This window comes from Fundulus heteroclitus, chromosome 1, assembly GCF_011125445.2.
Source record: "Fundulus heteroclitus isolate FHET01 chromosome 1, MU-UCD_Fhet_4.1, whole genome shotgun sequence".
NCBI lineage: Eukaryota > Metazoa > Chordata > Actinopteri > Cyprinodontiformes > Fundulidae > Fundulus > Fundulus heteroclitus.
In genome coordinates this window covers 27,826,295-27,840,450 of record NC_046361.1, presented here as the reverse complement: position 1 = coordinate 27,840,450, position 14,156 = coordinate 27,826,295, and the positions used below count along the sequence as shown (strand labels likewise).

At 38.5% G+C, this 14,156-nt stretch overlaps 1 protein-coding gene across 3 annotated transcripts in view; it reads left to right on the top strand.

Moving 5' to 3' along the window:
• The window catches only part of LOC105932301 (cadherin-4), a 421,667-nt gene that overhangs the window by 179,153 nt on the left and 228,358 nt on the right, over positions 1-14,156 (top strand). For 2 of the 3 annotated variants that reach the window (XM_021320932.2, XM_012871395.3), the window contains one exon: positions 5,095-5,118. The exons of the other annotated variant lie outside the window; for it this stretch is intronic. In XM_021320932.2, the coding sequence (XP_021176607.2) occupies positions 5,095-5,118 (24 nt within the window). The remainder of the gene's footprint in view (positions 1-5,094; positions 5,119-14,156) is intronic. 3 annotated transcript variants of the gene reach the window in all.

The window sequence follows — 14,156 nt, the reverse complement described above, 5'->3', positions numbered from 1 at the left end:
CCTGTTTGTAGGTTCAACCTCCAGCAAGATGATGACTGAAAAACATAAACATATAGATCAAAACCTTTTAATGAATGGCCCAGTCAAAGTCCAAGCCGAGATCCAACAGGAAATCTGGCACAACTTGAAAATGTTTTTGAAGAAACCGTCTTTTGCAGGGTGTAATGGGCAAAAATCTTAATCTATACATGTACAAAGCTGGTAGAAACAAAGGACATTTAGGTTTGATTGCAGTGAAAGGTTGTACTACAAATTGTTAACTTAGGGGGACTAAACTGAAAACTCAAAGTCATGAATCACTTTTGCTTTTCTTCACAAATACACACTACTTTGTATTTGTGGCCATCACATAAAATCCAAATAAAATGCATTTGTTTGTTGGTGTACTGTGAGAAAATGTAAAATAAAAATGATTAAGGGCAATAAATACTTCTGCAAAGAACTGAACAGGCTTACGATCTGAAAGCACTAAGTATGCACACGTTGTCAGTTCTTTTATTTGCTGACTACTTGGATCACTCAGACAAATTAATGTCTCTGTTTCTTTAAAAAAATTATTAAATGTGGCCTTTCATTTCCAACAAGTTTTAAGTTTTCAATCTTTTTTCTTTGGCAACTGTTTTTTTAATGTCTTGGATCACAAAGCAATCTCTGGTCAAATTGATGTAATTTTTTAGGGTAATGAATGTTGAGAACAAAAGCATAAATGTGCTGGGTAAAATACTAAAATGTGTTTGAGTCTTCTTGACTTGTTCTGATAAAAGTCAAATCATCTAACAGTTTAATTATAAGGTTCTGCATTGAATAATAAATCATCCTAGCATCAGTGTGCCTTTCAAACTATTTCCACTCGTCAGCTTCTTTTCCCAACCTTTTCTATGAAGAGATGGAATATTAGTTTGAGCAAAACCACATGGAGACATTTAATTCCTCATTTTATGAATTCATCCTGAAAATGTAGCTTTTAGTGTCCTTAGGCCTGGTTTTGAGCAGCCCAACTTCACTGAGCTTAAATACATACATGGTGGGAAACCTGTATTGACATGTGTCATATTTTACATAATGCTGGAACCCAGAGGATTACTGCTGTGAGTGTGTGAGCCCATAAAACGCTACTAACATATTCAGAGTAAATTAGCCTCCAAATCCATGTAAGCTACTGAAAGCTGAGAAGGAATGCAATAATCGATGACAGAGGTTTTCCTCGCCTCTCTTAACAGCGGAGTTATTTATCTCTTCTGACACCAGTCAGCATGGTGTTTGAGCTTCGAAACCAACAAGATCCAGAATTGGAAGGAAAGATTTGCCTTCAACATTTATAATGAACCAAATGATGATCACACATTTTCCTTTTAAATGTATTTGTTGTCTAATATTTCAGTTTGCTCAATGACAATGTGACACATGGTGTAGCAACCCGCTGTTTACTGAAGGTAACGGTGTTCAGAAGCAATTAATTGAGGCGTAATTTAAATAATAGCTTGTTATGTTCAAATTAAATCATAGGGTGTGTTGTCTGTTTTTTTTTTTTTTTTCTTTCATAGCCAAGCTAAGACTGCAAACTCTGAATATCATGATTTTTAATCTTTAATAAATTTATCGTGACTTTTTAAATTTTTTTGGGGGGCGGGGGGGGGGGGGATTTTTCACAGCTCTAGTTGCTCGCTTTTTTTTTTTAAACACAGTGGGCTGACCGGAAGGGGGGTGGAAGAGGGGGAGAGAAATGTGGCAAAGGACCGCGTATCGGAGTCGAACCCAGGTCGACAGCGTTGAGGACTAAGGCCTCCGTACATGGGTCGCGCTACCCGCTGCTCCACCAGCGCGCCCCTCTCTCAACTTCTCGAGACATGAATTTTTCTAGTTTGGCACAGACTTTAAACTGTCATTAAATTTCCATTTTTTTTTTATGGAAGATCTTAAAGAGTACAAGAGTGCTTTTAATTATAAAGTACACTTGCTTGGACACTGATTTCTGACTGTTGTCAAAATATATAAGGTACTTTACATGCAATGTTGAAGTTGTATCAATATTTAAATATCCATTATACATATATACTGTATATTATAAGCCCATGTGTGTGGCCTGACACTGTTATATACTACCTTTTGCAATTATAGGCATTCTTTGTAAAGATTTATTTTTTTTACCTCTTATACTATCCACTTCACTGTAGGTCCTTTTGCAACATTGTTTGTCAAAATTCAAGATATTTTAGTTTTAAATAATCTGACATTAGATATGTTCTTATAGACATTTGTAGGCGAACGCCTTTAAAACACAATTTACTTACTAGAGGCAGACAAGATCCTTAAAATAATGATAGAAGATTCTTAGTATTAGACTTCCCAATTCTATTCCTTATCTAAAAAGTTTAAAATAAACAAAATATTAAATATAACCAAATTCAAAGGTAATGACAGCCCTGTGTTTACTATTTGTGTGTGTGGTTTTTTTGTTTTGTGTGTGTGTGTTTTAATAAAAATGTTATCAAAATTAAATAGGACAGTTCACCCAAAACTTCTCTTTCTTTAGAAAAATAAAAGACAGAAAGTTCAATGGTTTTTGACATGTGATATATGATCAGTTATGCGGCTACTCTGAATGTTTAAGAAGTGGTGAGAGTTTGTAAGCCTTTGGGCTAAAATGAAAACGGACCAAGGACTTTCTTTTAGTGATAAGGTTGACTGCACTGGGCTGTGAAAGTGCTCCTCTAACTAATTATTTGAAGCCGGTGCTTAGATTAGTGTCGACGTGCAGAGCTTATGGACAGTTGCATAGCAGACAATCGGACCATGTAATAACCACAGTGCCAATATTTGCTGAAATCCTCTGTAACACCTCACAAAACAAAAGTGTGGAAGGTCCTAATGCTCAGTCCAATCCCACAGCATACTGCCTTGATAAACACAGACACCATCTCCACAATGGATGCCGTCTTTACTTTGGCAATTAGGCAGCGCTTTGGATTATAATTTTTTTCAGTCCAGCACACCTCAAATCCATCTGGATTCAATTATTCCCCTCCCAGTTCTGTGGCCTTTTGGGCTCGGGGCTAAAAGAGAAACACATAAAGGAATCTGAATTACTGAAAAGAAAAATGTTTTTTTTTTTTTTTACATTTAGCTTTTTCCTTCATTTTGTTTTTGTTGTTTTAGTATACAGATGTGATAACTCTGCATAATAAATTCAACCTTAGTAGCCCATTAACAATGTTCTGATAAATGTTTCATGAGCACAACAAGCCAATAAACTAATTTTTCTACTTCAGGTTTTGTGTTCTGGTAAAACAAGTAGAACTGCAGCCAAAGTTTTCTTTATGCCCTTTTGAACTTACACTCCCCTTTGCCCCCCCTGGTCTCCCCTTTGGCCTCTACATAAGAAACTAAAAAGTTTGCTAAAGCTAAGCTTCTACACTAAAAAGTTTCTTATGTAGGAAAGTAAAAAGCTTACAGAAAACATTTGATGTGGTCTGTATTACTGAGGCTCAGTATATTTAAGCTTATTAGAGGGATCACTCACTGACGAACTGAATAGAAACTCAAGTTTGCAGAAGACAAGAGTCTCTCATCTCTCAAGGCCTTTCTTTAGGGTTTTCGCTAAGGAGCTTTTATTTCTCCACCTTGTCTGTTTATGTAAGGTTATCAAAATGCTCTGTTTCCTTAACATTTCTTTCTTGGGATATCTGCTTTTGAGATTTTGTCTTTCTTTTGGCAGTTTAGAGCAGATATGCTGAGATTGGACAGTTGTACAAATGTTTCCTGACTAACAATGCTTCCTAACTGCTAGATTTGTCCCTCTTGTAATTGAGGAAATTTTGAAAGTCCAGGAGTGCACAGCAACACGTGGGGGCAGAGGCACCACTGTGCCACTCTATGCTCCATGCAGCCGAAGAAAACTTTGGTCCCTCAGACACCTCCTCTGGATTCTGACATTACAGAGATGTGTCACAGCTATTTCATTTCAATTATGCTTGGGTCTGCAATGATGATTTGTCTGAAATTCAAACTCAGACATCAATAAATAAAACAGTGTTCAAATAAGAAAAAAGTAGTAGTAGCAAATCTCCAACTCAAATTGAAGTTGCTAAAATAAAGCTTTATATGATGATTTATTTATTAGAGAGGATGAAGTCAGGACTGTTGTCTGAGAGCAGTTGCTTGGAGACATCACAGACCGGCACCCTAAGGGGAATCTAAAAACACTCTTTAGTGAGCATAGTCTGCCTTTTATTCACCACAGTGGCGAATAAGCCCTTGTGACAAAAGTTGTAATTCAAAACACTAAATTCAGCAACATTCAGCACTTGCTTTTCTCCAAACAGCTGTGTCACCAGAATACTTTATATTAGGAAGCAATGCAGCGGTTGTGCAAGCTTCACATTTCTCCACATTTTCAGTCTGTGTGTCACTCATTAAGGTTTACCTGCTCTACAGAAATTTAGCAATCAGAATGTTATCAATAGGGCACCAGGAATGACTGCAGTTATTTTCCTCAGAACAACATGCCATTTCACCCTTGCTGCCACTCAAAGATAATGCTACACATGTTGTTGATGGAAAGGAAGTTCAAAGAGGGCAGTTGCAGTAAATGCTCCATCCTCCATTTGATTTGACAAATAAATAAAACACCCTAGGTCCTCTCAGTGTTGTGGTTGTTGACTTCCTGCTCTAGGTATCTGTGCTACCCTCTTACCCTCTTCCCTAAGTGTTAGGTTTATTATTTCCCTTAAATCCAGGATTCTAATCTGGGTCAAAATATGTTTCCAATGGGAAGTTCTGGGTGGGTCAGTGGGAGATGTGGTCTCTTCATCGTATTACATGGTAAATTAGGTATCTGCTTTGTAAAACAATGGAAGGCCTATTTTCTATATAAAGTATCATGCTTTTTTATTAATAATTTTTTGGGCTCTACAACATGACATTTACCCACTGTATGACGGTTTTAAAGAAAGTTTCAGTACTTTTGGAGCTGTAAGATTTTAAAACCTTGGTGTATCTTAATACCCGTTACTGACTCATGCATACTCATCACTATACAGAAATATATTGCTGGAATATAAACTGTTTTTTTTTCTCTGCTCTTTTTTTGTCCAGGTACCACAGTGTCATCACAAAAAGGTAAAACACTTCTGAGTCAATCACCTGTGAATTTCTACATGTATGCTGTGCAACGTGTGTCTGTATGCTGTGTCAGTGTGCATTCTCAGGTTTTTGCTAATGAGATGGAAAAAAAATTACATGGTTTTGTTTACTAGGCTGACGTTGTCAGTCTGGATTTCAGTTGAAGAACAGTCTGTTTGATTACAAAGTCAATCAATCACCCCCACAGATGCAGAGTCTAAATTATCACACAAGGACAGGCAGCCCACAGTCTGTGTTCAGGCCTTCCTTTTGTACTACTTGTGTTAGCGCTAATCACCGTTCTGTTTAGACTCCTCCACACTTTCATGTGTATGTTAATTTGAAGTTGGGGGAGGGGACTATTTTTGAACAGTGGATCATCAGGGACTCATGGGACACATAGTGGGGATAGATGTTTGCAGAAACATGCCTGTAGGCTGTTGTGATTCTGTAAGATGATGGGGCTGTGCAGTCAAATTTTCTAAACCCCCTTAGGGATCCTGTTCTGAGTAACAGCCTGTAGGTACATGCATCAGGCCACCCAGCTCTTGCTCTTCCTTCAGAGGATGCGGCAATGTTAGAGGGCGTGACACACTCTGTAATTGCAAAGCCGACAATCAGCAAGGAGAACGCCACACTGATTTTCTTTAAAACTTTTTTTTCATCCTCTGCAGTGCTTATTAGAACTCAGGGGTTGTTTTGTACCAGCTTTTAGCATAGCAGAGCAGAATGCATGTGTAGTTGTTTCTATTGACAAGTTGATTTGATATAATGTGCATGCAAAACCAAAATGCTTAAAAATCTGCTAAAGCTGGTTATATACTTCACCAAAGACATTGACAGTGTAGATCTGTGTGGCATTTTACACTTATCCGCTCGCTTACACACATACACACTTTTGTGATCCTATGTACGTAATGACCGTGGGTTGTACAGTGCTGTCAGATGGGCCTATAAAGGTAAGTTATGCAGGCTGCCTGAGCCTCCTTCTGTGTGATTAATGTTGACGGGGAGCAGAGGCTGAAATTGTGAACATCATTGCCTCACAGCTGCACTCGCACACATTACTCAATGAGGGGCAAATAAGTAAGGCAGCATAACCCTGATGGTGAATGAATGCTCACTTTTGTTTGCCCATATGACCGTGGAGGTACCAAATATTTTCTGCTACAGTTTCTTGCAAAGGAACTTTCCAAAATGTTTTTTTTACATAGCAACAACAAACTTCTATGTATTTCATTGGGATTCCATATGGTGGACCAAGATGAAGCAACATATCGCTACGAAATGGAAGGAAATTATGTTTTATGATTTTTTATTACATTGTAAAGGTGTACACCACCCTGCATTTCAGTTAGAGCTGCAAGTACTTCAGGGCATACCTTTAGCAGCTTTGCCCATTCTTCACAAAGTACCTCAAGCTCAGTCAGATTGGATTGAAAGAGTTTGGTGACTTCAGTTTTCCACCTTCTCCCCAGAGCCGCATTTGAAGTTGGTTCTGTACAGTATATGATGTGAACTCAAATATTTCGATATACAGCTGTCTGTAATTTTTTGAACAGCCTCACATTTTCATCTGTTTTGCAAATATTCCCAGAAGTTTAATTTTGGTCTCTTTTGACCAGTCACATTCTACCACATACTTTATTTGTCCCCTTCATGGTTTAGGGCAGATTGCAAAGTGGACTTATGTATTTTGGCTTTGGCTTCCCTCTTGCTGCTCATCCATAAAAGCCAGGTTTGTACAATGATAATAGTTCACCTGTTAACAGAATCTTCCACCTGAGCTGTGGATTCCTGCAGCTACTCCAGTGTGACCCTTTGTCTTGGCTCCTTAATGATCGTCTTAAAAAGGTTGCCTGTTTAGGTGTAAAAAAGTTTTTTAGTAGGTAAGCAGTTATCAACCTGACTCTCGCCAGATGGATGCTGTTACGCAGAGCTCCACCATGCTCCACACATCCATCTGGAATCGCTGCCATTGGGACGAATTTCAGTGCCATATAAAATGGACGAGCCAGTCAAGAACACAGGGCGGGATTTTCGTAGATGTGACACATCAGAGAAGCGACTGTTTGGATTCAGATGACAATGGCGGCTTGTAGCGAGGAAGCAAGCACCAACAATGGCACTGCTATTTCATAAGAGTTGTCCAATCTACATAATATCAATTCTTTAAAAGAACACCAGAGAACGGCTTAGAAGGCTTCTGTTAGTGGAAACAATGTTTTCGCCTTTCTCCTGACCGGGTTTGGCAAAAGCTTTAGCTTCCCTAAAGTCAGTGTCACAGGTTGGTTTCAAAGTGAGTGGTTGAAGTGACACATCAGTAAAGATGACGGACAAGTGGTTTATCCAATCAGCCATCCATCCATCCATCCATTTTCTCACACGTCTATCCCTTGTGGGGTCACGAAGGGTGCTGGTGCCTATCTCCAGCTGTCAATGGGTGAGAGGCGGGGTACACCCTGGACAGGTCACCAGTCTATCACAGTTATCCAATCTTATGCAAGGATTTTTGAAAAGGTCCCTCCTTCTGAAATATTTCTCCAGTGGAGCAATCCCAGATGTATGTGTGGAGCTGTGTGGAGCTCCGTGGAACGACATCCATCTGGCGAAAGTCAGGTTATGCTGTTACCCATACTCTCTTACATCTTTGGATGGAGAATTGAATAGGACACTGTGAATTGTTTGAAGCTTGAGATATTGTTTCATAACCTAACACTGCTTTAAACTGCTCCACAACTTTATCCCAAACCTGTTTGGTTTGTTCTTTCATCTTTGTGATGCTGTTTGTTCACCAATGTTCCCTAACAAACGTCTGAGGCATTCACAGACAACTGTAGTGATCTGGGTGTAAAACAGAGGTATTTATTTACTAAGTGACTTTTGAAGGCAATGCTTTTTCGTTGTGTACAGCCATTGTGTAAATTGGCTGCCACATTTCCTATGTTTAACTTCAATATTTAATTTTTATCGGAATCTTCCATGTTATCAATAAATGTGCAATCCTTTCTCTGGTTTTATTTTTGCTTTTAGTTTTGCCTTTCTGATATGTGCATTCTCTGTTGCTTTAGAACTAACTTTAGATTAGATTAGCTTGTTTTTTTATTACTGATTTGGTCTGTAACTCTGTGTTTTTTTTGCCACTGTCACACCTGAATTTCCCCATTGTGGGACAATAAAAGTATTTGTTATCTTATCCTGCAATGGCTTTAATTTAGGGTGTTCAGAGTAACGAGGAATAATGCATTGATTGCTATTACTTTGTTTATCACATCAATTCCAGATTAAATAGTTCAAAGCGTGTGATTGTAATCTGACAAAATATTTTTAAAAATCATTGGTAGTCATAGTTTTGAAAGGCATTGTATGTTTCTTTCCCACATGACCATCCTTTACATACAACTCAGTGTATTTGCAAATAACATTCACCATCTCTGTCAAAATCATTAAGAGGGCAATGAAGAAAAATTGTCTGCTCTATTCATTTATACATCGTGAGTAATAGAAGACTAAGTTGCTTTGACAGTGTAATCGCTACTGAAGAGTCATGGGGCCTTGAGGCAAAGATAATGTACAAAAACCACATTTGTGCATGCAGTCTTGTAAGACTGGCAACTAAATGTGTGTTTATATGTTTTTGTCTTTCTCTCGGCATGAAAGATGAAGACAGCAGGACATTTGTATTCACTTACAATGTCAACAACCCACAGTCTCAATCTGTTACTATTCAGCTTCAGATCTGAGAAGTGCACACTGTGAATATGTTTTAAATAAAGGGCGGAATGCAATAGCTAGGTTTGGGTAGCTTAGTTTGGATAACCTTTTTAGTTGTTACAGTATTATGATTAAAACAAGACCTCTTCATGATATGACCTTATTCTTTAACTCTCTACTTATGTTGAACACCTCTTCTGTCTGCCCTCCCTTCCATGAAATCCTTTATCCAACACCTCTCCACCTTTTTGCACTCCTCCTCCCACTCTGCTGCCAAATGAAGTATATTTATGGCACCTGTGTTGGAAAAACAGTCTCCAGGAGACGTCCCTCTAATTTCATTTTCAAAATGCCAGCAATAAATTTATCAAATGGGCTGAATCGAATCGGAGTCACACGCAGTGCCATCCGTCATGGGCTGTCCCTCGGGGGCCTGTGGGCGTACTTAAGCCAGCCAAAAATCTTTGCTGGCAGGAAAAAAAACTGAATGTTGAGAAGGGAAAGGGGGGGGGGGGGCATGGGTGTGTGAGAGCTGGGTAGTGGGGGTCTTGGAGGAGAAACCAGATGAATGGTCTGAAGAAAAGAATGCTAAAAACAAGGGCTTATGTGCATATCTTGAGGTGCATATTTGCAGAAGCATAAATTAGCTGTCAGATGAGTGTTGATGCACATGTGTGCACAGAGGTCAGTGCAAATTCTTGAATGCATTTGGTGCCTGACGCTGGGATACCAGCTTGGCTGTCATGGTGCAGCAGTAATAACTGACTTATTGCGGCGCAATTTAATTGATTGTTTTGGTCAATTTGCATCATTAAAACCTTTTCAATTCAAGCGCCACTTTGTACTTCATCCGCTCCCCCTGCTTTCTGAAACCACAGGTTCACACGCTCTGTGCCCTCAGATTCCCTTCCAGGATCTCCCTAACTCTTCATTGCCACCTTGGCCTTCTCTTTAAATGCCTCTGCCCCTGCTTTCTTTTGTTTCGGATATCTCCTTCCCTTTGTCTTTCTTTCTTTCATTCTCCTCTCCCCTCTCATTCATCACGCTGCAGGTTAAACCAGGCATGAGCATGGGTAAAGCAGCTTAGTACTAACAGTTCTAATGAAGTCAGGCCCCGTTTTCCTCAAACGGGGATCAGTGGAGCTATTCTGTGAAGCCTGTCAGCATTTAATGATTAGATGAAACATTCAGACGCCTTGCTACTAGAATTTCAGCAACACCGATAAATGGTAATACCCAAGTGGGGGTCTCTCTTACGCAGATCTGCAAAACATTTATGCATGCTCACACCTTTTCCTCTGATACATACACATGAGTGAGCACACGTGCATTTTCATTCCCCCACATTTGGGGCTGGATTTATGAGTTAAACATGGCAAGGAGGATACACACAGCAGACTGATTGGAAGACACAACAAATGGCAGAGAGATTCAGAGATTGAGCAATCTCAGTTATTGAATCCCACGTTTTGCAGAAAGCTGCTGAAAAACGTATGCATCATAGAAGAGACTTGCCCCTTGCATTGATCAACAGATAGTAAACAACTCTGTTCAGGAAACATTTTATGATGCTTAGTTTTTCAGATCAACATGGGACAAAACTTCAAACTTTTTTCAACATCAGTGATTTACTATGAATTCTACTAGAGTTTGTTATATTATGTGGTCACGTTTTTTGCAGCTCAGTCTGTGGCTATTGTTGTGAGTATATCAGAAAGTGCACCAGTGTGTGCATTTGATGTTACATTTAACTGCTTTAATGAAGAAAAGTGACAGAGGCAGCTACTGGGTCAATGAACTGCCTGTTTGTCAGAGTGAAGCCTTCGAGGGATTGGCTTCTTTTTGCCCCATTAGCCACATGCTAATTTACCTATCAACCTACTGCTAAACAAGGAAACTGCACACTTCTACACGTCTGTGGATGACTGTAATTTATGAGCTTTTCCTGATTACATGTCGTTGCTGAATTGGAAGCACATTCATTCCTCCTATGATTAATGAGAATTCTCCACCTCTACCTTTTTATCCCCTGCGGAAAAAATTTGGAACACTAGAGTTAAGATAAATGCATGTGTTTTCCTCTCTGCTAAAGTGAAGCTGCCACTTTAAGTCTCTCCTGGATTTCATGGTTCACAAAGCTTTTAAAAAGTACTTGATGAAACTACTTTAAAGCACTGTTTCATGAGGGGGGAGCTGCCAGCCCTAGAAGTTGGCATAACTTGGCATTTAGAAATGCCGGCCGAGCTTAATTCAGCAACTGGTAGCTAATAACTGCCTTTCACAATCTGAGAGTGTGGTTGTTTTGCTTCCCATTGTTGGCTTGTAACCTTTACAGTAAGCACTAGCCGAAATGTCTACCTTTTAGATGGATTTCCAACAACATTAACAACTTTATTGTAAAGCACATCAGGATGGCTCAGGTACCTTACCCACCAATGATATCAATTAATATTTTGTCAAAACAGGACTTTCTGTAGGATAGCCTTATCTGATTTAAAATGTACACCTACAGTCTTTACTTAAAAACCCAACTTGGTTCTGCCAACAATATCCCTTTTCAGATCATAGTTGTGCAGTAAACATACAACCACAAAACCCTTGTTATAGATCACTGTGGCCTTTTGCATCATACAAGTAGATTCATGGTGTGCTGTGTTGCAGAGAGGCCCTGTGTGCTTCCACAACTGGTATCTCAGGTAGCTGGTATCTCAGAACAAAAGATGCATGGTTTAAAAGTTGCAGGATTAAGTGGAAGATATGTGTAAGAAAAGATATGCAGAAGATATGTGTAAGATATTTCCCCAGTAGCTGTCTGAGGTCTGTGTCGCAGACCTCAGACAGGTCTTGGAAGGAGACTAGAGCATCTTCAGATGGTTCTGCTCTATATGCATTCATAGACTCTTGCAACTGCTGTCTTTGTTTTGTGTCATATCACTGTCATACTTTCAGTGCAATCCCTCATTAAACTTCATAGTGGTTGCCGGGTTAGTGGCTACTTTCCAAGATTGAATCAGAGGTCTAATATTGATGGGTTAGCTTCAACCTTTAGTCTGTGCGGAGAACTTTCAGTTATGTATATGGTATAAAGAACATACAGTATGTAGGCAATGAAACAAAATTATGATCTGTAAGAGGATATAGTTTTCATGTGGTTTTGTTTGAAAAGGTTAACGTTAGCATGTTTACTCTTTGTTTTGATACGTCTCATTAATAACTCAGCTTGTGATTTGTTTCAATGTGGTTCCAACTAATTAGGTGCTGACAATGAGTATTAGAAGTTCAGGGACTCGAAGCCCAATCATTAGAAAATATCTTAATCAGATCCCCGTTTAGTCCTTCAGATCGGATTGGAACATGTCTACGTTTTCTATTGTAAACCTGTTGCCCTATTTGAACTGCTGAAGTGCTATATAACCTTTTCATCTTAGTTTCACAGTTCAGTCCAAGTTTGAACAAACTTTGTACAAGTCAGATTGACATATTTTAACATTTAAGAGTTTTCTTCCTTAGGGATACTCATACAGAGGTCTGCTTTGTATACCATAGAGGTGTAGTGGTTGCACAAGAGTTATGGAGGTTGTCCTGTAATCGGCAGGTTGCTGGTTCGATACCCCACCCTGTGTCCTTGGTCAAGACACTTCACCCATTTGCCCACTCTTGTACGGTAGTCTGTACTAACATAGCTCACCACCATCAGGGTGTAATGGGTGAATGACTGAATGTAGTGTAAAGCACTTTGGGGTCAGCAGACTTGATAAGGTGCTTTAGTACAAGCCATATACATTTTTTTATTACTGACAGAATGATGAACTTCAAAAAAATACCCTACATACTTACAGAAATTAATCTTAATGAAAGTGCAGGTCAAATTTTGTGTTATCAATTCTCCTCCTTATGTATTAAGCAGCTATCTATTGATCTTTCCATCTATCTATTGAGCAGCTATAAAAAAAACTTTTTTTTATTTTTATTTGATCAAATGTAATTGTATTAACCTTAATGAATATGTATACACCTGATGGCAGTTTATTTGTAATTTTGCCTTTTAATTGTGTGATCAATTAGTTGGTTGGTATAATTAGGAGACGGCACATGTGTGGCAACAGTTGTAAGGCAATTAGATATGGAAGAACATGGTTGATGATTAAACCAAAACTGACATAAAAAATAAACTCCTTTATCAAAATATACATTAGCAGAACTGGGCCCTAATTGTTTTTAATTATTCAAATCAGAAGGAATCTAAATGGCTTTGTTTATCACATATGGCTGGACAGCTGGTGCTTTATTTGACTTTGAATTATAGGCTTCACTTAGCTAGTTACACTCTAGGAGAAAGTTCACATTTAGCTCAAGATATAACTTACATGTATAAACATGTATGATAAACTGATGTGGAAACATAGCGGTAGACTCTTATTTCATCTGCCACCTTTTATTCCAACAGCATTTTTGCTTATTTGTTTCAATGACTTAACCCCTCTGATTTTGCAAGACATCACAATCTTTTAAAGGCCCACTTGTAAATAAACCTTAAACTGTTTATTGAAGTTCAAAAGCAGATGCATTATTTTATTAAAACTGAACAAGGTACCTTCACAGTCTGGAAATATATTGACTTTTATTTATTTATTTATTATTTTGCTGATTGTATGGAAGTATGGAAAGAGAAAATAGTGTTAAAAAATATTTGCAATGCCAGGGCTTGTTCCCTGTTCCATCCATCCATCCAACATACATACATACATACATACATACATTATTCATTGTAGGTTCCATGTTTAAAGCCTGAGCACTGGAGAAATGTCCGCCATAAATTCACAGTTCACGGTCATATATTAATACTCTCATATTGGACCAAAAGCCTTGAATAATTTGGAAATGTGTGACTTAGATTAAACATTTTTGTCTTGCCTTTGTCTTGTACTGGTTGTGAACAAAGCTCTGCATGCAGTGCAATAATTGTTGTTTCAATTGTAATACATGACCAAATAAATGTGAAGATTCTACCTTTATTCCCTATGTCTCCCCCTTCTGCTCCTTTAGACCCCTAAAATGAGAACAGTGATCACTGTGACCTTTAAATTTCGATTCATATTATTTTCTGTTGAGCTTCTTGAGTTAGCTGTGAGGACTTTGAAATAGAAAAAGGTTGTTAAAGGAGTGATCTTGCCTATATTGCTTCCCCTAGCTCTGCTAATAAGGTTCAGCATATACTGATATTAAATGCCAAAAAAAAAGGACACTGAAGGCTCAGGTCAGATACCCTAACTCTGACTTAATTGGCTTAAAAAAGCCATACGTTTTGAACGTTGTCTCCA